The 26,604-nt window shown below is 46.6% G+C and overlaps 3 protein-coding genes across 9 annotated transcripts in view; 2 read left to right on the forward strand and 1 right to left on the reverse strand.

The window, feature by feature from the left end:
• Positions 1 to 3,266, forward strand: part of Asap2 (ArfGAP with SH3 domain, ankyrin repeat and PH domain 2) — a 153,901-nt gene extending 150,635 nt beyond the window's left edge. For both annotated transcript variants that reach the window (XM_070015232.1, XM_070015234.1), the window contains one exon: positions 914 to 3,266. In XM_070015232.1, coding sequence (XP_069871333.1) covers positions 914 to 988 — 75 coding nt within the window. In that variant the 3' untranslated portion in view covers positions 989 to 3,266. The remainder of the gene's footprint in view (positions 1 to 913) is intronic.
• Itgb1bp1 (integrin subunit beta 1 binding protein 1) lies at positions 2,850 to 13,887 on the reverse strand. 5 transcript variants are annotated; one of them, XM_070015238.1, is made up of 8 exons: positions 13,783 to 13,887; positions 11,181 to 11,211; positions 10,332 to 10,431; positions 8,769 to 8,847; positions 7,217 to 7,353; positions 5,188 to 5,280; positions 4,549 to 4,698; positions 2,850 to 4,164 (listed from the first exon to the last, which is right to left on the reverse strand). In XM_070015238.1, exons 3-8 carry the CDS (start codon positions 10,401 to 10,403, stop codon positions 4,093 to 4,095), a joined length of 603 nt encoding a protein of 200 aa, XP_069871339.1. In that variant the 5' UTR covers positions 10,404 to 10,431; positions 11,181 to 11,211; positions 13,783 to 13,887; the 3' UTR covers positions 2,850 to 4,092. The 5 variants fall into 5 exon arrangements, with proteins under 5 accessions (XP_069871339.1, XP_069871338.1, XP_069871337.1 ...); XM_070015237.1 differs by having other exon boundaries at positions 11,148 to 11,211; XM_070015236.1 differs by having other exon boundaries at positions 11,111 to 11,211.
• Positions 13,888 to 14,050: 163 nt separating this feature from the next.
• Cpsf3 (cleavage and polyadenylation specific factor 3) overlaps positions 14,051 to 26,604 on the forward strand; it is a 33,685-nt gene continuing 21,131 nt past the window's right edge. Inside the window, exons 1-7 of one of the 2 annotated variants that reach the window (XM_070015243.1) lie at positions 14,051 to 14,234; positions 18,660 to 18,723; positions 20,504 to 20,601; positions 21,440 to 21,568; positions 22,336 to 22,513; positions 23,255 to 23,344; positions 23,877 to 24,027. In XM_070015243.1, the coding sequence (XP_069871344.1) occupies positions 14,185 to 14,234; positions 18,660 to 18,723; positions 20,504 to 20,601; positions 21,440 to 21,568; positions 22,336 to 22,513; positions 23,255 to 23,344; positions 23,877 to 24,027 (760 nt within the window). In that variant the 5' untranslated portion in view covers positions 14,051 to 14,184. Of the gene's footprint in view, positions 14,235 to 14,674; positions 14,693 to 18,659; positions 18,724 to 20,503; positions 20,602 to 21,439; positions 21,569 to 22,335; positions 22,514 to 23,254; positions 23,345 to 23,876; positions 24,028 to 26,604 lie in introns of those variants that run through there. The other variant, XM_070015244.1, reaches the window with a different exon arrangement.

Genomic DNA, 26,604 nt, shown 5'->3' on the forward strand with positions numbered 1-26,604 from the left:
AAGTGAGACCCTGGCATTCTGAAGCCTTGAGTTTCTAGGTAAAGACCTCACTGCCGCATGAGTGCGGCAAGGAATCTAAAGAGATCTGGCCTCCGGGGGTAGGCAAAACCCACCCAGTTTGGTCCTGAATGAGCTAGGGCCTGCTCTGTCCACGGGAGCTGCACAGGCACCTGCTTCCTCCTCCCCCTCCCCCTGGGGGTCCTAGCTGTTGAGCCTCAGCACGCTCGGGCCAGGAACCTGTGCAGAGGTCTGTGGGACTTGGTTGCTCACAGTGCAGTGGTGAGATGACATGGAAAGCGCAGAGGAGTCAGCGCAGGACTGAGCGCTCTGCCGAGTCTGCCACCTACTGGACAGTTAGCCTTGCTCCACAGACGGAGCTTGGGTGCCTCTCATGGAACTGGGGTATGGGGGAGAGAAGTTGGGGAGACTCCGAGCCAGCTTGGCTTTGATAGGCACAAGTAGTTTGGTCCCTGTCTAACCTTTGTTCCCAGCAAAACTCCCACTGTGTTTCATTCTTGGGATGTGGCTGCAGAGCTGTTGGCACGGCTGGTTCATTGTCCTTCCTGCCGGTGCAAGCGTCTGTGGGCCAGCTTTCCCTTCTCCAGCAGTCCTACCTAGCACTGACTTGTAGGAGTCATAGCTCCTGGGGCTTTTGCTACTGCGACCTCCCCTCTCCCCAACTCCAACCCCCGCCACCAGGCAGCAGAGGAGCAGGTGTGCCGGGCTCTCTTCACCTCCTCGTGCACTCGTGTAGTTTAGCAAACACCAGAGAGCAAGAAGGAAGGAATGGCGTGATTGTTTTACCCAGCTGTTGTTTGGCAAAAGAACTCCTGGTGCAAGTCTCCTTTAATTCAGAAATGGCCTTCGTTTCAAATGTGTAATTTTTCTAACCACCAGCACTTGTTCCTTTCAGATCGGCCACATCGATGGGGACCCGGGTCGCAGAGGAGCGTTTCCGGTATCGTTTGTGCACTTTATTGCTGACTGAATCGCTACTGAACAAAGAGCCTTTCTTTAGCCATTATGTCCCTGTTCCGTTATTGGTACCAAAACTCTCCCAGATAACCAGTTCCACGGATTGGACTGTACGCAAGCCCCGTTCTTTTCATACCACACCACTGTTCTGTTTTAAAAACTCAAAAAGTAGTTTTTATATATAAGTGAATTGTTTCTATAATTTGTAGTTTTCATGAAACATTGCTACACTTTTATTAGAAAAAGCTGAATTTCTTTAAAGGTGAACTGAAGTTATTTTTTCTTTTTCTTTTTTTTTTTTTTTAACTACACAACCAAGATCTTGCTAGAACTAAAACTAAATGAAGAAAAATGGAATCACTTCCTGCTTTCCTTAGCCTGATTCTGGAGGTAGTGGTCTTTAGGGCAGCTCTTTGACAGCGAGTAAACTGCGGCTTCCCAGCGCCCTGCCTCCTCCTGCCCCGCTGCCTTCATCAGATGCCATCAGTTCACCTTTAAAGACCCGTATTCCCACGAAACCCACTCAGTGTCTGTTTAAAGCAACTTGCAAACTTACACATTCGCCTTGTACTTTCTAGCCCTCTCCTGTGAGGTGCAGCTTCATGACCTCCTGCATGTGTGTAACCTGTTGTGAAAAAAAAATCAGCCCTAACCAAATGGTGACTTACTGCAGCATATGGCAATCATTCATTCCTCCCGAGACATTGTAGCAAACTGCATTTCCTGAATTTGGTTTAAAAAAAACTAAGGATGATGGATTGCAAAACAGTTCTAGGGTTCATATGCTTCAGGTGTTTCAGAGTTTGCCTTCCCCAACTCCCTGTCATCTAGAGCGGTGAGCAGCAGTAGAGGACTGTGGCCAGGCCAGGATGTGGTGGCACATTTCCCGCTGCTCCCGGTGCGTACACCGCCACCTTCCCTTGCTAGCTCCCGCAGACATTCGCTCAGCTTAGTGTCTAGTACTTGTATCACATGCCCACAGGAATGGTAGCCACACCGTCTTGAAACTCAGTGTCCATCTGTTTGTATTCAAGAAATCTGTATTCAGAACTCTGCAGCTCCTCAGTAATGCTATACCCCTAAACATCCCGGCCTTATCACTTAAACTTATGCTACTCGGGGAAGGGGTGGGAACTAGGCCGTCCGTGATAAAATGAACTCATTAGTTTAATGAACTATTTAGTCATTGTGAGCATAAGATTCATAGTAGTTAATACTGGAAATGTTGGCACTCTTTTCAGAATAGGCATGTGATGCCCACTTGGATTTTGAGCAAAAGTAAGGAATCAGTTTTAGCACAGGCTTGGAAAGCAAGGCAACAATGCTGTCCCTGCGCTCACCGCAACGGTAGTGACTGAAGCAGCTCATCTTTATTGTGCAACTCCTGTTAAGTGTGGAGTTTGGGGTTTTTTCTTACAGCATTGTATTTTTGTCTGCCATGCTAATGGATGACAAAACAAACTGGAATGTTTTATGCTGTCTAACAATTGATTTTGCTTTCCAGCATTCCCATGTGTTAGATTTATACTTAGTCTTTTTTTTTTTAAAGCACTACATGTGTTTTCACTACTTAATTTCTTGGTTGAACCCTTCCTTTAGTCTATTGCTCATAGATTTAGGAGTATGAAGATGTATTTTGCACAGTACTTCTCCAGTCTATCCTAACAGCCCCCTACCTGCATCCGGTTCCTATCATCTTGATCGAGTTGGTTCACAACCACATGTGAACGTCAGTCCCAACTAACCTATCAGGTTCACTGGTACATAAATACCTAGGAAATATTTTTCCAGTCTACAATTGGGTGGTGCTATTGTGCAGTCATTAATAGTACTCTTGCCAGAAGAGAAACCCTGTTAACTTCCTGCTAATATCCTTTCCTAGTATTTGTTCTTTGCAAATTGAAAGGAAAAAAAAAGCCACTGAAAGAAAAACATTGTAGATATCTATTTATATTTAAGGTTTACATTTCCTGACCTTCAGCTGCTGGGTTCTGGAGGGATGACAACTCAGAAGAGGGTGTGCAGAGCAGTTCGGTCTGTGCCCCTGCACGACGGGTTGAGGGTGGAGAACAGGCTGCAGCCTAGAATGCTATTTTGAGATGTACGATATTCAGTTCATTCACCTGATCACTTTGGTATATCGCAGCGCAACTGTATATATTGTATAACCTAAATTGATTCTTATTTTCATTGTCCTTAATGCAGTGATTTATAATTAGAGCATGTTTAATAAGCTTACTCTTGTTAACTAGTCATTTGACTGGAAAAAAAATAAAATACTTTTAAATGGGCATAGGTTTGTTTTTATTTTTTATCCTTTAAGTATAAGATATTACAGTCCCTTTTTGCCAAAAATAAAAAAGTACACTAGCATACTAGTCATTGGATCCTTCAAATACTTTTAGCATGAGCAGTGATCTTATCTCTGACATAAACACTGTGTTGTTTTGTCGTGTCAGTGGTGGGGGTTGAACTCAGGGCCTGAGCGCTATTCCTGAGCTCTTCTGATCAAGGCTAGCGCTCTACCACTTTGAGCCACAGCACCACTTCTAGTTTTCTAGTGGTTAATTGGAGATAAGAATCTCATAGACTTTCCCAGTGTGCTGGCTTTGAACAGTGATCCTCAGATCTCAGCTTCCTGAGTAGCTAGGATTATAGACGTGAGCCACCAGCGCCCAGCGACACTGGCATGTTACACTGACAACACAATTCTGAAAAGGTATTTTGTAGTATCTTAAGGGACAGCATCGCAGTTCCAAGTGACAGAAACTGGGGTCTCCAGTCCAAACCTGCCTGCCCTCAGTTCCAGGCCAATGACATTGTCAGTAGAGGTCACATGGGAGCTTCTGTCCTCGATGTTCTATTCAGTGAATGCCTATGGCACTTGCTTCCATAATAAGTGTGTTTGTAGTTTCCTCTCATCCTGGAAAGTGGGCGGTTTATTGAAAGTTTGCTGTCTAATCTGACACATTTTAATGTAAAACACGATGAAGATTTCAGAACATGGAATTAGAATATCACTTCCTACTCCCATGGCAGTTCAGCCGCCAGACAGAGAGCAGGTGACATAGAAACTAGCTGGCCTTCGATGAAGTTGTCTTCCCCTGGACGCAGGGTTCAGGACTTCTCAGAGGTTAGCACGGAGTCGAAAGCCGTGGAGAGCATCCTGCAGATGGCCTGAGCTTGTTCCTGCATGATGTAAAAAGACCCAGCGAGAGCAGAGTTTCGTCTGTCTCCAGCCCTCGTGACATCTCCCTCACCAACCTAGATTCTAACAGCTGCCCTGCCGGGGAGCTCCCTGGAAGGTGTACTGAGGCCTGCGGCAGAGGACAAGCCAAGGATGAAGGGAGTCCCTGGCCATGGCGGACACTGCCTTATCTTCTTTGTGTTTACCTCAGCCCAACCCCAGGGCTTCATAGCTTGCTGTGAGCCTGTGGGCTCCACCCCATGTGCCCATCCATTTTGAGGCCAGGTGTTAGGCACCTAAGGAGCATTTGCTTAGCCCTTGAAAAGGGGACAAATTGCCACTTTCATTGGTGAGCAAGGAACCAAGTAAATAAGGTAAAACCTCACCAGGCTGCTACACTGATAAACCCACAGGCTGTACTCTTGGTTGCTTGCATCGGTGGTCTTCAGAGCAAGCAGGCATTTGCCGGCGCCCAGGCCATCATCGTAGCACACCATCCGGATGATTAGGTACAAGGCATGCCTGTGCAGGACGTCCTGCAGAAGGGAGAAGGTCCCACTCAGGCTGCATCTCAGTTTCCACAACACACATTTCCCCATGCCGTTTGTATTGTGTGACTTCAAACAGCCTGTGCAGGAATCTGTACATGTACACGAGACACTTCAGTAAGTTGAGTAGGGGCCGATTTTGTTTTGGGATCATGCCATCCTTTAAACGCCAGAAAGACGGCAGAAACAGGATCTAAACTCTGCCTGGCGTCCAGGAAAACTGCTACTTTTGCTTGATGTGAAGATGCACTGAGAGCCCGGGATGGGGGCCGTGTGCACACAGGATACACTAGAGCACACAGGATGCACTGGGAACTGGAGACAGGCTGGGTGTACACAGACATAAAAGGAAGCCCCGGTATGTCCTAAGAAATTGTAGCAGCTGCCAGACAACCACTTTGAAAACAGACCTAGCTATCAGGGAGCCTGAATTCCCCATTTCCTAAAACATTTTCCTTAATGCATGTTACGACTTACATATTGGTCTGATGTTGACACTTTTATACCATACTTGGAAACTCCCATGATGAATTCTTCTTCCAGAGGAACGAAAGGCAACTTTCCATCTTGCTTTAAAAATGAATCACACGACATGCATTAGAATGAGGGGGTCAGTCTTAGGTTTGATGGGCCACCTGTCGTATCTCAATCCCACACTAGAGCATGTGGGCTATACCTTAGCCCAGCAAGAATTCTCTCCAGAGAAGCAGAAGGAATCTTTTCTATTTTTTAAATTTCCTACTTAAAATTTTTTACAATTAACAAATGAAGGGAAAAATACAGATCAGTCTTCCTGTATTGTTCTATCCCTATGTGCTAGTGTGTGGGAACCCCTAATTCTAAACTGAAATACTTCTTACAGATACTGAAGAGGTCCAAATATTTATGTTAGACAAATATTATTAGACAAAAAGTCTTTTTTTGTTTAGATTTTTAAATACTCAAAATCTGCCTACGCCAGGGCATGGAATAACCAGGAAGCTGGGTTGCAGGAGCCATTTTTCTGTCACTTCCTGTCCAAACCAGGTGGACATGCCCTGGGCTGTGGGGACGGCGGCAGGTGGCTACTCAGCTCACAGGCAGCCGCAGAGGGCGATGCCGCCGCCTTCCCTCGCTGTGGATCTGGTCTCGGCTCTTGGCTTGGAATGCTACCTAATTTGTCTTCTGTAAAATAGATGAGAGGCTGCTGGCAGTCTGCAGGTGTTCCATGCTGTAATGTTTTCATGGGATATTAAGTGACAATAAATAGATGGTGTCCAAGGAGCTTTGGGAGCCTCATGGGGTTACAGTAACCTCTTGCCAAATTATTTCTCTCCATAGGTTTACAGCAATTCCGAAACATGGGATAAAGGTGGTACTGTTGTCAACAAAACGACTCTAAGTGAAAGCAAAACTCACACAGTGATCTGCCTCTCACATGGTGATCTGCCCGCAGCCACAGAGGAACAAGGCTGCCAGGACGGACAGCCACCTTGGCAGTGCTTAGGGCGGGGGGGGGGGGTGGGGGTGGGGAGGGGGGGGCTCATGGGGATGACTTTCTGTTGCTTGAACTGTGGGGATGATTGGATCAGTCCATACTAATTTGCTAAACGGTAAACTAGATTCACTGATTTCCTTCACACAGACGAAATTAACTTCCTTTCCTTCAATGAAGATGTGAACCATAACATTCTCATCTGTACAATGTAAGATAAACCATGTCTTCTGTTCCACTATAATATTTTATGTACCACACAGCTTTGATTTATATTCATTTGCCTGAATACTGCCTTTATTTAGAAAAAATTTTGTCCTGGTCCTGGGGCTTGAAGTCAGCCTAGGTGCTGTCACTGAGCCATTTTGCTCATGCGGTACTATTTGGGCCACACCTCCACTTCCAATTTTCTGGTGGTTAACTGGGGATAAGAGTTTCAGACTTGGGCTGGGAAGTTGGCTCAGTGGTAGAGCACTTGTCTTGCATGCCTGAGGCCCTGGGTTTGATTCCTCAGCACCACATAAGCAGAAAAAAAAGCCGGAAGTGGCATTGTGGCTCAAGTGGTAGAGTGCTAGCCTTGAGCTGAAGAGCTGAAGGACATCGCCAAGGCCCAGAGTTCAGGCCCCACAACTGGACCGAAAAACAAAAACAAAAACAACAAAAAAAAAGAGTTTCAGACTTTCCTGCCCAGGGCCAGCTTCTAACTGATCCTCAGATCTCAGCCTCCTGAGTAGCTAGTATTACAGATGTGAGCCATCAGCACCAGTCTTTGAATTAGTAAAACTAGTTCAGTGGAGCATCAGTAAAGTTTGCCAGGATGATTTAAGGAAAAACCTAAAGAATAAGAAGTCACCAACAGTTAGTACGTCAGCCCATAGAAGGTCTGAGTGAATGAAGAAGCCATTCCTATGCAGCTCAATCTCCAGGGCACCTGGCACAGACTGAGCCTTCAGCACAACAGCAGTCCCACCCAGAAGACCCAAAAGACCTTGTTTCCTGTCTTAAGAGGCTTTGGATGGAGTCTTTTCTTACCTGAGCAACATCTATATAATTTATCAGGTCTAGTGGTCCTTCGAGACTTTTGCCCTCAGAGGGTTTCAGTTTCTCAATGGCTCCAACATACTTTATTCGAAATTCTGCACAGGTATCAGAGTTATTGTTGCTTTGACCTACAGGTAAGAGGAGAGTTGTAATAGACTTCAAAAGAAACACTTGCTTGGGGCTAATGACGTAGCCCTGTGGTAGAGCACTTGCTTGGGGCTAAGGATGTAGCCCTGTAGTAGAGCATTTGCCCAGCCTTCACTTCAGTCCCTGCTTTGCAAGGTAGCCTAAATTCTTTTGTGTGTTAAAAATGGACTCAGACTTTACTACAATATAACCTCTTAGTACAGAGTTTTAAGGTACAATGTAGCTTTTTTGTGTCTTTGGGTAGCACTGGGTTTTGAATTTGTGCCTACTAGGCAGGCAGTCAACTACTTGAGCCACATCCACACCAAGATACAGAATCTTTCCGTGCAATTCCATTAACCTTTCTGACTCATAGAATATGAGGTTCATAAAGGTCTCACTAATACGTATAAACTAATATTAACCTTTATTCAGAATAATGAACAGGGGGAAAAGTCAATTAAATAATGATGGGTACATTTATAGTGCATTATAATGACAGCTTATTTTTTTTTTCCTCTTCACCAGGTTAACTTTGATTGAGACACCTGCTTTGCCTCTACCACGGACTCAGAAAGACCTTTTTATTGTTTTTCTTTTTCTCAGTGTAGATGGGGTAATGCCAGGCTGGGTCCTTTAATGGAACAGATGACAGAGGCTGAATGTGTGCTATAAAATCCAGCCAATACAACTAACCACGAAGGATTTTCAAGGACACCTACCATAACTAAGGTAATACTGGGCAGTCAGTTTAGGTTTAGATTGAGATTTAGGTTTGTTATGTAATAACATAATGCCAACCCTTTGAATATTTGGAGAGGGCATCTGGATGTAAGCATAATGGGCTTTAAGTGACCCATTCTCTTTCACAGACTATGACCGTGGTCTATTTTAGATATGATGAGTATAGTTTATTTCCAATTAGTCTCTAGCTATTTATGGAGTCGGGTGAGGATTTCTAAGGAGTCATTTGGGGCATCTGCATAACCGCAAGGGTCTCACAACTGCTCCCCAACCCACCATGCTCCCCTGGTCTTGAACTCGTGTATGTCCAGGCAGCCCGTCACCAACATGGTTCTCCTAGAAACAGCCTAAGTCCAACCTACTTGCTCTCTGCCACCTGATTTCTTAAAAAGCTAAATATTTTGAAACCTCTTATTGTCACACGATGTTTTTAACCATTTGTCTCTCAGACGCACTCAGCGCAGTTTACCCTTGTGCCCGAGGGCCGGCAGCAACCACGCAGCCCACCCCTCAGCCCACGTCCATCCAATTCCCGTTCCCTTCTAATGTCTTTCAGAAGCGGGATAGGGAGAGGGAGAGGGCATGTTCATGAAAACTCACCACGCTATGCAGTTGAACTCCATGAGCATCAGCACAGGGCTTTAATCAGTAACAACCCACGCCCTTCCCCTACCTGAACTTTTGGTGGAGTCAGTGTCGAGGCTGGCGACCGTGCTGGATCGGGACAGACCTCCGAGGCTAGAATCCACAGACTGCAACAACAAACAGCACACACAGTCAGAACACGGTCTTCTCTGAAGCAAAGGACCCCTGAGCAGACACACGGTCAGCTCGCCTGTTCTGGCAGACGGACTGTAACAGACTGTTCCAAAGACATTCTACAGCAAACTTCAGCCCCACAGGAACCCAGCTGCTCCTCCAGTGCACATCAGAGGATGCTGCGGCAGCGACACACAGTCCCAGCCAGAAGCCTCCGGTGTCCTTCGCGACAGCCCGCATCTTGCCTCTGCCACGTTCCCACAGCACCCCGGCGGGGAGAACGCCCCGTGCGGCCGCTACCTCGAGATGCCTCAGCCCTCACATTCTCCTCGTTCTGAACCCAGGCTTCGGTGGTTGTCCCACTAGTGTCTGGTCCACAGCAGGAACAGAGTAACCAGAGAAGGCCAGAGGTTCATCACCAGTGTGAACTTCCCAACAAAACTGGTACGCCAATTTTTTAATCTAAGTAATATTACAAGGGGTTTCAATCAGTTTGTAAGTACAATGCATCTGGTTTTTTTTTTTTTTGCCAGTCATGGGGCTGTCATAGGTCTGGGTGCTGTCCCTCAGCTCTTCAGCTCAAGGCTAGCACTTTACCACTTGAGCCACAGCGCTACATCTGGCCTTTTCTGCTTATGTGGTGCTGAGGAATCGAACTCAGGGCCTCATGCATGCAAGGCAAGCACTCTACCACTGAGCCACCTGACCGGCCCTAGTATAATGCATCCTGATCAGTACTACCCCTTCCATCGCCCCACCTAATCTTTCCAGTAAGCCAATCACAGATGGAAATAGTTCATTTCATAGATAGAACTTTATTCTCAATGGTGTGTGAATGTGTTTGTTTCTGTTGTTTTTTGTGTGTGGTCCTAGGGCTTGAACTCAGGGTCTGGGTACTGTCCCTGAGCTTCTGTGCTCAAGGCTAGCACTCTACCACTTGAGCCACAGCACCACTGCAGTCTTTTGCTGGTTAACAGGAGATAAGAGTCTCATGGACTTTCCTGTCCAGGTTGACTCTGAACCTTGATCCTCGGATTTCTAAGATTATAGATGTGAGCTACCAGTGCCACAGTATCAATGTGTTTAATTTCCTTACAAATAATATTCTTTGAAAACTTGATTGAAAATGTTTCTTATGTATGAAAATGAATGAAATCTGCCAATACACTAAATAACATTCAAAGTATCTCACTGTGCAGTAAATAAGGTTGAACCCAGCGGGATTGAGCTCCAAATGCTTACAGTTTCCATTATTTAACTACATTTTAAGTCAGGATTCACAGGTTTGCTCCCATGTAGTTCCCCAGAAAATCTCCAAAAACTGAATAAAAATAAACCAGACACAAAGTGTATGTGAAGTGCGGGAAACAGCTGTGGGGACGCAGGGTGGCGGTGGGTGGGGCCTGCTGCCCTGGGTCCCGGCCAGCCAGGCAGGAGCGCGCCGGCGTGCTGTGTGACTCTAGGCGCCAGTCCCTACCTTGCTCTTCGTACTGATTTCACTGCTCTGTGAACTGCTGCTACTGTGCCGCTTCTTGCCTTTCCGAAACATGATTCACCATAGCGTGATCCTGGATATCCTGCAAGAACAAACATCAGTCACAAGAAAAGCAACGCAGCCGAGCGCTCACACTTGTGGACCTGTGAAAGGCACTTCCTCTTAAATAACAATGTCACCTCTTATCAAGAAATTCAAGGACCTCTTCAGTAAATTCAAGATTTCACCAAAATACCTAGTGTACTAAGGCTGGGCATGGTGGGACACACTTGTAATCCCAGATAGCTGGGAAGAAGACTATGTAGGCAAGACAATATCTGAACAGCCAACTATAAGCAAAGGTTGTTGGAGGCATGGTTCAAATGGTAGAGCACCTGCCTAGCAAGTGTGAAGCCTTATACACTGAAAAAAAAGTGCATTTACTCAGGTTCACATCCATCTTCAGGAGAGCTGAGGGCAGAAGGCGCTCACACCCCTGGGAAATGTATGTTTCCTGAAGTAACTTTCAGGGCGGACATTATTTATAGGATAATTAATGCCTTACATACAGATTTGTCCGTGCCCATCTCCTAGGAGATGGCAAATCATTCACCTTCACCGCCTTAACGCCTCCTCCAGCAGCTGAGACACAGTCACAGCCTCAAGGTGTGTGTACAGGCTTGCTCCAGAGCCGGCCGAGGGCCAGGAGCTCTCATGATCTGCCATTTTATGGATGGGGCTGTGAGTTTACAGATAAGACAACCTGACATGCTTCTACCAACACTGGATCTGTCCAGCGGGAACAGGAAACGTGCGCACCGCAGACAGAACACACCGAGGCTTCACACAGACCTGGTCGGTTCTTCCCAGAGGAGCTGTGTCCCTGGTGAAGGAAAAGGACCGGGTAAATTGGGGCCCTCAAACCACCTCCAAACTTCTTTTTGCATCTACAAACCCCATCATGTCTGATCCAGAACCCAAGCTGCTTGCTTGCTCATCTTCTTTCTTTCTTCTTCCTCTCCATCCCCCCCCTTTTTTTTCCGTACTTGCTAGCCACTTGACCCATACTTTTTTGCTTTCATGGTTTTTCAAATAGCATCTCCTTTGTATGCTTCAGTGGCCCAGGACCACAACCCTCCTATTCATTACTAACTGTGTAGCTGAGATGACAGGTATGGGCCATTATGCTTTTGTTAAGATGGGGGTTTCATGAGCTTTTTGCCTGGGCGGGCCTTGATTAGGGCCACTAACCCACAACTTTCTAAACTGCCTCAATCATCTCTTTCTAAGCTTTTGCCTCCTTTGTAGGGTAACAGAAAATGTGACTCATTCCCTAACTGCTTAGTTGCCAGTGAGCTTGCAGCTACAAAGCAAAGTCCCTGGGTGGAGAACCCAGCAGGAAACCACCACTCCACAGGGGAAGCTAACGCAAGCTATGGGAGAGATGGAAAAGTGATGGGTGAAAGGGGAGTATTTTACAACAAAAACAGCCTCTAAGGAGGGAGAGTTGGGCCTGGATAAAAGGGGATGACTGGCTGGGCACGGTGGCTCATGCCTGTAATGCTACTCAGAAGGCTGAGATGAGGATTGGGGTTCAAAGCCAGCCTGGTCAGGAAACCCCATGAAACACTGCAGGGAGAAAGGAGACAGCATCAGGCTCCCAGGAGCCCTTTCTGAGGACTGTGTAAGGTAGATCATGGGGACCTTTGGCTGATTAGAGTTTAACAGGAACAATCTAGAGGTTTTTGAAAAGCAGTCAAAGTTATAATCGGATTTCTGTTTCTAGAAAACATTACTGTGGCCCACAAGGTAGAGAACTAACTCCTTAAGACGATTTTCATGTCAATCTGGGGGCTTAGAGGAAAAGGCGTTTAGTAAGTTTTTGCTATCTAGTGCTATGTTGGTGCATGTTTTCAAGCAAATCATTCTTATTTCTAAATTACACATGCATAAAAATGAGGCCCAGGCTGGAGAAAGTCACTTAGATGTCCCACCGCCGGCAGGCTTCAAGTGGGGCCACCTCTTCCTCAGCTTCGCCTCCTCTTCCACTCAGGAAGTGACGTGATTAGCAGAAACCAGATATGGTCAACAGGCACATCCATCAAACCCGGGATTCCCGGTCTGCAGGGACAAACCCCGCTCTGGGCTTGCAGCTGGGTCACTAGACTGAAGTCAAGAGACCACACACAACTGTTGTTTTTAGCGTCTAATGAAAGCAAGGGATCCTCAACCTCGAAAAACTGCCCGCGTGCGGAGCTGTTTGGTACGTGTCTTTAAAACCCACTCCGGACGCGGGTGGCTTATGACGGTCATCCTAGTTACTGCAGGAGGCTGAGATCTGAGCATCGCGGCGGATCGCGGGGGTTCAAAGCCAGCCAGGGCAGGAAAGCCGGTGAGACACTTATCTCCAGCAAACGACTCAGAAAAGCTGGCAGTGGCTCGTGCGGGAGAGCGCGAGCCTTGTGCAAAGGCAGCCCAGTAGCCGGGTCCAGGCGCGGATTTCAGGCCCAAAAAGACATCCGTAAACCCGCTGCAGGTGTTCGGTGGAGAAGGTCTCCCTCCCCGCCCGCCGCCACACGTCACCCGAGACGACGCACGCGGCTTCCTCCAAGCACCAATCGCAGACCACTCCCCGCACCCCTCCAGCGCTCCTCTCCAGCGCTCCCCTCGGGTGGAGGCTGAGGCCAAGTTCTCCCCCTGGGCCGGCTCGGTCCAGGGCCCGAGGCCCTCCGTGGCCCGCGCCGATCGCGGGTTCACCCCCGCCCCACCCGTCCCCGGCTCCGGCTCACGCTCGGCAATCCCATGGCACCCGCGGCTCATCCCCGGCTTCTCCGCTGGAAAGCCACCTTCGCCCCCGGGGTGCGCAGGGGACCCCGGCGCGGGCGTCAAACCCGCTATTGTCTGCTTACCACCACCGCCCTCCCGGCGGGGCCGGGCGACTCTCGGGGCGCTGACACCCCACTTGGCAACTGCGGCCGTGCAACGCGGGGCGTCGCGCCCAGCCCCAGGCACTCGGGGCCGCTAGTCCTCACCCCCGGGCGCAAGGCCGTCGCAGGACGGCGGCGTCCCCAGGTCGGGAGAGACTCGGGCCCAAGGTCGCCGGGCTGGGGTCGCGGCCCCGCGCGCGGCGGCGGCGGCGGTGGGAGGATGCGCACCCCGACCCCAGGGGCGCGGCGCCGGGCCGGGCACGCGGGGCGCCGCCGGCGGCTCCATCCCCGCGCCCCGCGCCCCGGTTCCCGCTGGCGTCCCGGGGACGGCGGCCTCCCCCTCCGCACTGCGCCCGCCCCGAACCGCTCGTCCGCCGCGGGGACGCGGACCCGAGGGCGACCCCCACCCCGGCCACCGCGGGCTCCGCGGGCCCCACCCATCCGTCCAGACGGCCGGCACCGCCCTGGACCGCGTTCCCGCCCAGCCGCGAGCTGGGCCCAGCCGCGGCCAGTCCCGCAGCTCTCACCTGGAAGCAGCGTGCTCGTCCGCTGGGGGGGGCCCTGCCTCTAGCCCGGAGTCGGAGCGCCCCCGCCACCCCGACAGCTACTCCAATTCTGACTCCAGCGCCAACTTTTCCAGCCCGCCCCACCACGTCCGTCAGGCCCCGCCCCCACGTCCGCCAGGCCACGCCCCGGGGCTGTGCGCAGGCGCAGTCCTCACAGCGCTCCGCGCGCTGACTGGAGGTGGAACGGTCCTCGCTTGATTCCCAGCCGGAAGTCCTAGGGAGGAGCGTGGTGTCGCGGGCGCCGAGTGCCGGAAGTTGTGTTTTGGTGGCTGGGGATTTCTCCTGTAGTTGGTGTTGGCCGCGCTTCCATCTCCGCGGACCCCGGCCGTGTCCACGCTCACGCGGCCTCCGGAGACCTCCAGGATGTCTGCGATTCCCGCAGAAGAGAGCGACCAGCTGCTTATCCGACCCCTGTAAGGGAGCGCCGGGCCGGCCGTGGGAAAGGAGCGAGGCCGGAGGCGTGCGAGCGGGCGGGCCCGCCGGAGAGCGCGGCCGGCCCGGGCCCGCCGCTGGCACGGGGGAGGCGATGTTGGACTCGGGGTGAAAAGTTACTCCAGGCCACTGGGCATGCGCAGGTAGAGGGGGCTGTTGACTCGCACGGACCCACGGGGCCGGCTGAAGCCGCGACCGTGGAAAGAGCAAGACCTGTTTCCTACCTTCTCCAGGACCAGACGTGTACCGAGATGTGGGCGCCAGGCAGTGATCAGGGGCTTGCCCTGGGCTCTACTCTCAGGCTCAGATGGTGGCAGACTGGTAGGAAGTTAGACAGGAGAAAGAGCAGAAGCAGTAAGGACAGAAACTCAGCCCTGGATTGCCAGAAGACACTGTCCGTTTACAGGAGATGGCCGGCTGCGTCCTGCAGTGTGTTTTGGTTTGTGTTGTGCCTGTACAGGAGCTTGAACTCAGGGGCTGGGCACCTGTCCCTTATCTTTTTCACTCAAGTCTGGTGCTCTGCCACTTGAGCCACAGTTCCACTTCCAGCTTTCTGCTTCAGGGTCAATACAAAAGCAGAAATGGGCTGGCTTTGAACTGTAATCCTCAAATCGTAGCATCCTGAGTAGCTAGGATTACAGGTATGAGCCACCACCACCCAGCTTCTACAATATTTTGTAGTAGAAAGAGAAATATAGGTGGATAATTTACTCCAGTGGATGAGCAAGTATATTTATTGTTCAGTATTAGAGAATGTAACCTCTTTTTTTTTTTGCCAGTCCTGGGGCTTGAGCTCAGGGGCTGGGCACTATCCCTGAGCTTCTTTTGCTCAAGGCTAGCACTCTACTACTTGAGCCACAGCACCACTTCCAGCTTTTTCTGTTTATGTGGTACTAAGGAATCAAACCCAGGGCCTCATGCATGCAAGGCAAGCACTCTACCACTAAGCCAGCTTCCAGCCCCATATTGTTCAGTATTAGAGATGAGCACCGCATGAATGTGTGTTTTCCTTTACATATGGAAAGGTATACTCTTTCAATACATGTTCATTGAACACCTACTGGGAACAGAGCCCAGGTTTCCCTGTGCTTAATTCACACCTGCCCTCTGTCTACATTCTGAAGACACTGAGCTAGTGTTAAAGCACCTCAGCAGGCACAGGACAGACTTCATTGACAGCCTTTTTTGAGTCAAGCATGCGCTTGGTAAATGACAACTCTTAACCAGAGCGCAGGTAGGCACTGTACTGCTTGCTTGCCTGAAGAGTACAGAAAGGACTTTCTAGCAGGTAGAGAAGAAGATCTCATGCATCCTGTGCAAACTTGAGTAGGAATTACAGTGTAGAGGCTAGAGAGTTCCAAGCAGAAAAAGTGATGTGCAAAAATGAGAGTAGTCAGCTTGTGGCCGTTAACTCAAAGTTGTGGCTAACACAGCAAAGAAGATACGGTAGGTTATCAGGATCCAATTTATATGTTCTATAGAGTTTGGCCTTTCATTATGTCAGCTACAGGAAGCCAACAAGGGAGTCAGAGCAAGTGGGTTGCAGTGGGAATTATATTTAAGAAGGTCATTGTTTAGCAGATATAAAAGGTGTTCTCATAGCATGTAATTGGATGGTCCAAGTGTAAGTTATGAAATCCTGTAATCAGTGAAATGAAGGACAATAGTTGGAAAGAGCTAGGCTTGAGGAAATGTGAAATCATCAGTATTTTATTGCTGATAGCTATTAGTTATCTGATGGGGTCTGTGGAGCACGTGTGTAGAGAGGAACATTTAGATTGGGACAATTCAGAGTCCTAGGTTGGTCACTAGTAAAGAGTGTAGGAGGTGGAGCAGATTTGGAAGGTACTTGGTTTGGTTTGTACAACTTTGTTGTATAAGACATCACATACAAGTCACTCATAGAAACTGCATTTCAGGGGGAAGGGGGTTTGGTATGGTGACAGAATTTTATAACCATCACCAGTGTAGTTCTAGAACATTATCATTTCAGTGAGAAACCTGTATTTAATAGTAGTCACAGGGGCTGGGAAGGTGGCTCTGGTAGAGCACTTGCCTTGCATGCATGAGGCCCTGGATTCCATTCCTCAGCACCACATAAGCAGAAAATAAAAAAGCCTTAAGTGGCGCTGTGGCTCAAGTGGTAGAGCACTAGCCTTGAGCTGAAGAGCTGAGGGACAGCGCCCAGGCCCAGAGTTCAGGCCCATGACTGGACACCCCCCCCAAAAAAAAAATGGTATTCACAGTCTTCTCCCAAGCCCTGTGTTACCACTAATCTACTTCCCTTCTCAATAGATTTGCTTTTCTGAAGCATTTCATATAAATAGAAGCCTTTGATGTCTGGCTTCTTTCACTAAACATAGTATTGCCAAGGCTTGTAATTTGAGGGCTTTTATTCATTTGATAAGCATTTCTTAAGGTTAACTACATGTCAGGCACCATAGTAGCAGTGGACAAGTCCTTTTTTTTTGTTTGTTTTGGGGGGGTCCGGTCATGGGGCCTGAACTCTGGGCCTGGGCGCTGTCCCTCAGCTTTTCAGCTCAAGGTTAGCGCTCTACCACTTGAGCCACAGCGCCACTTCCGAATTTTTTCTTTTTGCTTATGTGGTGCTGAGGAATCGAACCCAGGGCCTCAGGCATGCAAGGCAAGCGCTCTACCACTGAGCCACCTTCCCAGCCCTGGACAAATCCTTTTAATGAAAATTTCATTTTAGTGAGAAGCAAACCATAAACTGAATAATTTCATGTAGTTGTGTTCCGCTAAATTCATGCTGGATTGTGGCTAGCTATAAAAAACAGCTTAGAGAAGGTCGTAGGGGAAAGCCTCTGGGAAGGTAACATTGGATGGAGATCCACCTGGTTAAAGGGAGTCAGTCATGTGACTTGCAGAGTATAACATTCTGGGAAGAAAGCAGGGCAGAAGGTTTATGTTGAAAACTAGTTTGGTGTAATAAATATGAGGTACCTTGGTGAGATCCCAGTAAAGAAACTTAACATAATAAATTAGAGCACTAGAACATGTGTTCAAGGGAACATGTACACATTAGAAGTTATTGGTGTGTCTGGAATGATGCAGTTGAGCAGAGGGTGAGGAGGGAACCAGGGAGACAGTTAAGTGTAAAATAGAGAAGGAAAGCCGCAAGGATAGGACCAGAGCGTGGCATCAGAAAAGCCACCGAAGGAGTGCTTAAAGAACCACCTGGTATGAGAAGCTGCCTGGAGAACGAGTTGGATAGAGACCAAGTGTGCTGTTTGTGCTTGGTAATGGTATTTGAGTGGATGGTGGAAGTCAGTCTGTACTGAACTACAGGGGTAGAAGGTGAGGAAAAGCAGCGAGGGAGAGTGACTGGCTCCTAGGGTGCTGGCTGGGGAAAGCAAAGTGGGAACCAAAGGAGATGAGAACTGAGGGGTTTGCGTTTGGGAATTTAAGAAAGACTTCCACTTAGAGTGGAGGGTGAGGGGAATGCCAGTGACAGCATTGTTCAGTTTCTGAAGAAGGGACATGGAGAGCATAGCGTCACGCGCAGGCTCACCTTACAGAGTAGCCTGTTCGAGGGGAACTGGGAAGAGGAAAGCCCTGGATGTTTTGAAAAGTGAAGTTCAATTCTATTTCCTTGATGTAGATGATAAGCCTGTGTCTCAAGTAAAGGAGAAGACAAGACTGGAAAATTCAGCAAAGGGAATAATTATAACTGGAAAACTGAACTGGGGTCACTTAACTGGCAATATCTAGGGCAAATGAAGTAAAAGACCTGGAATTCGTGATAGCTCCCATCTGGTTTGATTTTTCTGCATCAGTGGTCAACTCTGAGTAGGGTCCTAGTTTGGGGATATCCATTTCCTGTCTGCTTATAAACAGAGTTTTTTGTTTGTTTGTTTTGTTGGTCATGGGGCTTGAACTCTGGGCCTCGTTACTGTCTCTGAGTTTTTGCTCAAGGTGAGTACTCTACCACTTGAGCCACAGCACCACTTCCAGTTTTCTGGTTGTTAATTGGAGATAAGACTTTCCTGCCCGGGCTGGCTTTGAATGACCATCCTCAGATCTCAGCCTCCTGAGTAGCTAGGATTACAGGGGTGAGCCACCAGCGCTCTGCTAAGCTGAGTTCTTCATGTCAGGTCACTATTATGCAATGGGATGCAGTTTAATTTGGAAGAACCATTGAATTTATTGGGCTCGGTGTTTTTTGGGGGGTTTATTGGGGGGGTTGTGCGTGTGCGTGTGTGTGCGTGTGCGTGTGTGTGTGTGTGTGTGTGTGTGTGTGTGTGTGTGTATTGGTTTTTGTTTTTTTTGGCAGGATTAGTGTGGTGTTGGTTCCCAAATGTTGGGATTGTAGGCGTATATCTTCACGACTGGTTTAAAGATCTGGTTTGTTTTTTTAATTTTATTTTACCTTTGAATTTTTACAGTGGAGCTGGACAAGAAGTAGGAAGATCATGCATTATTCTGGAGTTCAAAGGAAGAAAAATAATGGTAATTATCATTATTATCATTGCTATTATTATTTGGTGCTAGGGATTGAACCTACGGCTTTTTGCATGCTAAGAATATGCTCTACCACTGAACTATTCCCTCAGTGATTACTCATTTTATAGGTTAACAATGGCTCTTTCTATACTAGATGTTAGGTCTTTTCCTAGCAAATTAGTTTTCTACTTAGTGTTATAATGCATATGATATGTGGTGTATTATGCTGAGAAATCAAATACATGCTTGTACTTCATAATTTGACAAAGCACTAAATAATCTAAGGAGATTTATCCTGAGGTTGTAAAAATACCAGCTAGGAAGTGGAGCTATGGCTCCAAGTAGTAGAGAGGTAGCCTTGAGTAAAAGAGCTCATGGACAGCACCCAGGTCCTGAGTTCAAGCCCAATAACCAAAAAAGAATTTCAAAAAATGTCAACTAGATATCCAGAACTTGTTTCTTTGAAGTCTTTCTTCTGTTCTTAGGAGTATCTAGCCAACTTCATTGCTCTGCTCAGAGCTTTATAGCTCTGAATGCCCCAATGCAGCAGGAGTGATTGAGTGCTAGGTTACCTAAGTCACCTTTGGCATTCTTCTTCTCTGAGCCTGAGAAAAGTAGAGAGGTTATAAGAGATGGTTTCTAAGGTTCTCAATAGCGGTACTCAAGCCTGTAATCCTAGCTTCTCAGGAGGCTGAGCTCAGATTTGAAGTCAGCAGGCATGAAAGTCAGTGAGACTCTTATTCCTAGCAAAAAACCAGAAGTGGAACTGTGGTTCAAGTGGTAGGGTGCCAGCCTTGAGTAAAATTGCTCAGAGACAGTGCCTAGATCCCAGAATTCGAGCGCGCGCACACACACACACACACACACACACACACACACACACACACATACACACACACACACACACACACCAGCCTTGAGTAAAATTGCTCAGAGACAGTGCCTAGATCCCAGAATTCGAGCACACACACACACACACACACACACACACACACACACACACCAGCCTTGAGTAAAATTGCTCAGAGACAGTGCCTAGATCCCAGAATTCGAGCACACACACACACACACACACACACACACACACACACACACACACACACACACCAGCCTTGAGTAAAATTGCTCAGAGACAGTGCCTAGATCCCAGAATTCGAACACACACACACACACACACACACACACACACACACACACACACACACACACACACACACACACACACACACACACACACACACACACACACACACACACACACACACACACACACACACACACACACACACACACACAGAGGCTTGTATGCCTGACCAGGTACGCTTTCTGTTCCTATGAGCTTCTCACAGCCAGATCTGGGAATAGCAAATCACACACACACGCACACACGCAGTGGCTTGTATGCCTGACCAGGTACGCTTTCTGTTCCTATGAGCTTCTCACAGCCAGATCTGGGAATAGCAAATTGACAAACTTTTAAAAAGCCTACCATCAACAAATACTGGAGTTCTTGAAAAAGTTCATTTTTTATAGTGGTCTCACCAAAAGCAGCTGGAAAGATGTCTTGTATTTTACATCTGATGAGATTTAATTGTAACTATTCTAAATTTGGGGAGTTAAGAGTTGATAATGGCACCTTTACCATATTTAATAAGAATTGCATTACAAGTGGTCATATAGAGTCCATGTTGATTATGTAGAGGGTGGACCAGTTTAATTGGCTGTTTACTGGATGAATTTCAATAAAATAGGATGTAGAAGACTAACTTTCTTCTTTCTCTTCTAGCTGGACTGTGGGATCCACCCTGGCCTGGAAGGAATGGATGCTCTCCCTTATATTGACTTGATTGACCCAGCTGAGATTGATCTCCTGTTAATTAGTCAGTAAGTCTTTTCCTTCAAGAACAGTATTGTTTTTAGGATTGGGTTTGGGTGTGTATATGTGTTTGTGCTGGTCCTGGAGCTTGAACTCAGGGTCTATGCACTGCCCCTGAGTTTTTGTGCTCAAGGCTAGTGCTCTACCACTTGAGCCATAGCTCTAATTCCAGCGGGGTTTTTGATGGTTAATTGGAGATGAAAGTCTCATGGACTTTCCTGCCTAAGCTGGCTTTCAACCATAATCCTCAGATCTCAGCCTTCCAACTATCTAGGATTACAGGCTTGAGCCATCGCTGCCTAGCTAGCAGTATTATTTCAATATTGTTATTTACCAGATTCTGAGATTTTTTTCTTTTGTTTTTTAGAAAACCAAATATTTTCTACTGGGAAACATTGCAAATATCTGTTTCTAAACCAGCGCTACATTTTATCATCCTAGGCTAGCAGGGTACTAGGAACAGCTCACCAGCCTCTCTCTGTGTGTAATCTACTATGTCACAGGGAAGGAGATAGTGAAGATCTTGAATCCCTGTCAGATGAGACAAGACACATCCAGAACATTTCCCTAGACTCACTGCTTGTCCCTTTCTTCTTGAACTTCATATATGCATAGTGACATTCCACTAAATCATTACCAAAGACTTGCTGGGTTTTTTTAAGTGCTTTTAAAATAATTTCCTATATCAGAACTCTATGCCTTATTCCTCTCTGCACACACCTACACAAGCCTACTTGGTTTACTCAAAGTATTATTACGTCATGTAGGCTCCAGGAGCAGCAATTTAATTACACTTGGAGCTTGGTGGATAATGTGTGAATTTGTTCAATCTTGTCTGTTTTTAAGTTTCCACTTAGATCACTGTGGAGCATTGCCCTGGTTTCTACAGAAGACAAGTTTCAAAGGAAGAACATTTATGACACATGCCACGAAAGCTATTTATAGATGGCTTCTATCAGACTACGTCAAAGTTAGGTAAATGGCTTTCTTAGATCATCCCAGCTCTCCACAGTACATAGCTCAAAATAGAGACCATTTTGTGTTTTGAAATATTGTAGTCTCAGTTATTCTCCAGATTTAGTCATGCAGGAACAAGCCACTGTGTGTCAGACCTTCCTGCCTTTATTTCCTTTTGGTTTCACACCCTTTTAAAGCTTTCGTAAATATACATAGTCCTACAGCACAAATACAGAGGGTAGAAAGGCACTGTAAACAGCATTTCAGAATTGTATTACTAGTTAAAGTCAAGTATATTGAGCAATCATATCTACTAAAATTTTATTTTGGATTAGATGATGACCAAAAATTGCTAAAAATGGTACATGAGGAAATTTTTCTTTTAACGCAAATAACACACAAAAAAAGAGTTTTGTGAAGGCCTTAACCTTTCCTGTCAGAAAGTTTAGAGCATGAGTATGATTCCTGCAGTTCACAGGATTAACCTTCACGCATTGTCTTAAGCTGCATATGATGGTATTTGCCTGGGGAGACTGAGGTAGGAGGACCATAATTTGAAGTAAGGTTGACTTTATAGTAAGACCTAGTCTCAAAAGACAACAAAAATCTAAAGTTGACTGTTTAATTCAGTAGTAGCTAAAATATTACTATGCAAATCCAGACGAATAGGAAATTATACCTAGAATTGCTAGTTCACACCTAAAAAGTGCTTATGTGCCCAGCAGTCTTTAGTCTGATGTGAAACATCTTGCCCTTGATGCCTTTTGTTAACTCTTTCAATTTAGTAACATATCAGCAGATGACATGCTGTACACTGAGACAGATTTGGAAGAAAGTATGGACAAAATTGAAACCATCAACTTCCATGAAGTTAAGGAAGTTGCAGGAATCAAGTTTTGGTGTTACCATGCAGGCCACGTCCTGGGAGCCGCCATGTTCATGATTGAGATCGCAGGTGTGAAGGTAACTTTCCCGCCCAAGAGGAAGCAGGCCTGCGGTAAGCCAGCCACTAGCCTGCATTTGCACTTTGCACTCTGGCTGCAAATCGGAGTCACTTAGGAAGCTTCGAGAAATTCCTGTTGAATACCTCTAGGAAATACCTAACCTGGAGGTTTGGCCTTGGCTCTTTCCTTTCCAGATGATTTTCCTCTGTACCCTGGGTAGGAACCAGTGTTTCATTTTTCAGTGAATCTTTTTAGCTGCTCATGTTTGAAACTTGTGCACACTGAGTTGGTACAGTGTGTCATCACATGAGCTATTCTTGTACTTTGCTGCAGCAGCACAGAAAATGTAAGTAGCCTGAGTGCCTACCTGATGATTCTCATCTGAAATTGGATTTGCCTCTCTGGGCACCTGCCATCCACACTGGACAGTGCTCCAGCCCTCCAGAGATGGCATTCTATCAGCATGCCCTTTTTCTCTTCCCCTTTACTGAGAAATACTTTGTCACTACTTACTATGGGGTGAGTCCAGGCTGCTTTCTTCTCATAAGTTATAATGGTAAGACAACCGAAATGCAGGATGGGTGTTGGTGCTGAAGCCATCTCACACCTGGTGACTACACATACATGGGATCTGTGTGCAGGTGCAGGGTGTTTGTAACTTAATTTTATTACTAGATTTTACAAGATTAAAATCTTCACTAGCAATATGAGGCCTTCCCTAAAACTTAATTTCCAGGGTTTTTTTTTTTTTCCTTCACAGCTTTTATATACAGGAGATTTCTCAAGACAAGAGGATAGACACCTAATGGCCGCTGAAATTCCTAATATTAAACCTGATATACTTATCATTGTAAGTATTACTGTATATACTACAACTAGTGTAACATAGGGAGAATTTCTCGTGTGTGTGTGTGTGTGTGTGTGTGTGTGTGTGTGTGTGTGTGTGTGTGTGTGTGTGTGTGTGTGTGTGTGTGTGTGTGTGTGTGTGTGTGTGTGTGTAAGTGCAAGTCCTGAGGCTTGAACTCAAGGCCTTGGTGCTCTACCACTTGAGCTACATTTCCACTTCTGTCTTTTCACTGGTTAATTGGAGAGAAGATTCACACAGATTTGTCTGCCTAGAAAGTAGAATTGCAGGCATGTGCTATCCGTGTCCAGCTTGATTCCACTTTCTAAAATGTTAAATTACTTAGGATTTTTTTATTTGCTCTTCTTTCCAGTTTACATATGTACTAAATAACATTGTTATAATTAACAACATGTGTTCAGGTGAAAGACAAGTTAGTAGAGAAAAGAATCTCTCTACTGCAGCATTTCATGAGCATGTAACTCTTAAGATCTTGGGGGCTGTTTGGCCTTGGTATCACATGTCTAATCTGTTGTAGGAATCTACGTACGGGACCCATATCCATGAGAAGCGCGAAGAGCGAGAAGCACGGTTCTGCAACACTGTCCACGACATTGTGAATAGAGGTGGCCGAGGCCTCATTCCTGTCTTTGCGCTGGGAAGGGCTCAGGAGCTGCTCTTGATTCTAGGTATTTGGGAGGCTCCTAAGATCAGACATCATTTTACTAAGACATTAACGTGGCCTTGCTGTGTCATTCCACCACCCTTGGCTTCAGTTTCTTCTTTTAAAAATGGGGATTTAGCCGAGTGCCAGGCTCATGCTTGTAATCCTAGCTATTTAAGAGGCTGAGATTGAGGATTGAGGTTTGAAGCCAGCCCCTGCAGGACAAGTCCATGAGACTCTTATCTCCAGTTAACCATAAAAGCTAGAAGTGGAGCTATGGCTCAAGTGGTATAGTGTTAGCCTTGAGCAGAAAGAGCTTGGGGACAGCACCCTGAATTCAAGCCCTAGGACTGGCACTAAAAAAAAAATAAAGGGTTTGGTTTTGGTTTCCTTGGTGCTAGTAAGAGCCCAGGAGAGCAGCACTTCATACTCTGCTCTGGGACTATCAGCTGGTGAGCCTTTCTGCTTGCTGTCAGCATTCGAAGTCTCAAAATGTGCATACTCCTGACCAGCAGTCCCACTTCTGAGGAATTAATGAGGTGTATAGAATGACTTTCCAGTAAGGTTAGTCATCATCTTTTTTTTTAAATACTTTTGTTAATTGAGATTGAATGATTACATAAATTTCACAGTATTGTGGGATAGTGATGCTTACAGTCACAAACACATTTTAATCTTCACAAGGCAAGTTGTCATTATCATAGTCTATAAAGTTTGTGAATTCAATAAACTTTGACAGTATAGCTATTTCTTCCAAGTTGAGTGATATGTACATTTCTTTCCTTTTGCTTAGTGTAAGCTGGTGTGTGTGTGTATGTGTGTATGTGTGTGTGTTGTTGTTGTTGTTATTGTTGTTATTGTTTGCCAGTCCCAAGGCTTGAACTCAGGTCCTGGGCACTATCCCTGAGCTTTTTTTTTTTTTTTTTTTGGTCAAGGCTAACTCTCTACAACTTGAGCCACAGCACCACTTCCAGCTTTTTCCATTGATGTACTAAAGAATGGAACCCAGGGCTCCATCCATGCCAGGCAAGCACTCTACCACTTAGTCACATTTCCAGCACCATCTTAGTTTGAAAAGAAATACTTGAGTAATCACTGCATTGTAGGGTATTCCCTATCATTTCTAAATCAGCACCATCCCATCTGTTCCTCCTAATCGGGCCTCTTTCCTGAGTACAAGTCAAAGTGGCCCTAAAGACTTGGCATGAAGTGTTTGCAACCACTAATAGCGAGGGAAATGAGGAAGGGGATGCCACATTGTCACCATCATATTGGTGCCAGTTGCTGCAAGATGTGACCAGTAAAAATGTAGTATGTAATGAGGCACTGGTGCCTCACACCTGTAAACTAGCTACTCAGGAGGCTGAGGTTTGCGGATCACAGTTTGAAGACAGCCTGGACCAGAAAAATCTGTGAGACATCTTTAACCAGCAAAAAGCTAGAAGTGGAACTGTGGCTCATGATGCCAGCTTTGAGCAAAAAAACAAAGTGATGCTGGGTGCCGGTGGCTCACACCTGTAATCCTAGCTACTCAGGAGGCTGAGGTCTAAGGATCACGGTTCAAAGCCAGCCTGGGCAGGAATGTCCATGAGACTCTTATCTCTAGTTAACCACCAGAAAACAGTAAGTGGCGCTGTGGCTCAAATGGTCGAGCACTTGCCTTGAGCTAAAGAGCTCAGAAACCACCCAGGCCTGGAGTTGAAGACCCACGACCCACAAAAACAAAACAACAACAACAACAAAAAACAAGGACCCATGTTCAAGCTCCAGTACTGGCACCAAAACAAAACCATTATATCACCCAGTCATATTTTAATTTCAGGTGAATAGGAAGACTTTAATATGTGAAAAACTAAGAAACTTCTGTTGTTTATCTGAAGTTGAAGTGGAGGTTTGGTGTTTTTATCTGGCAACCCCACCATCAAAACGTGAATTATAGTTCTTTTCATGAGCCAGGACCACAGAATGTGATTGTTGCCCCTTTTCCTACCTGCTCCCTGCAGTGCAGTGTGGTGGGGAGGGAACATGACCTTGGTCAAGTTACTTAATTATTTTTCGATATTTGTTCATAAAAATACAAAAACATGCTGGGTGCCGGTGGCTCATGCCTGTAATCCTAGCTACTCAGGAGGCTGAGATCTGAGAATCATGGTTCAAAGCCAGCCCAGGCAGGAAAGTCTGTGAGACTCTTATCTCCAATAAACCACTCAGAACTGGAAGTGATGCTGTGGCTCAAGTGGTAGAGCTTTAGCCTTGAGTTGAAGAGCTGAGGGACAGCGCCCAGGCCCAGAGTTCAAGCCCCACTACTGAAAAAAAACAAAAAAACTGATATGCTCATGGGATATAATGTATGAGAAGTTCTATTAGAATGTACTTGAAACTTTGACACTATTAAATTTGTTTAGTTATTTCTAAAAAAAAAAAAAAAAAAAAAAAAACATGAACGGGCTGGGAAGGTGGCTGTATGGGAGAGTGCTTGCCTTGCATGCATGAGGCCCTGGGTTCGATTCCTCAGCACAACATAAGCAGAAAAGGCCGGAAGTGGCACTATGGCTCAAGTGGTAGAGAGCTAGCCTTGAGCTGAAGAGCTGAGGGACAGTGC

This window comes from Dipodomys merriami, unplaced genomic scaffold (genome assembly GCF_024711535.1).
Source record: "Dipodomys merriami isolate MVZ:Mamm:240054 unplaced genomic scaffold, mDipMer1.0.p SCAF_110, whole genome shotgun sequence".
NCBI lineage: Eukaryota > Metazoa > Chordata > Mammalia > Rodentia > Heteromyidae > Dipodomys > Dipodomys merriami.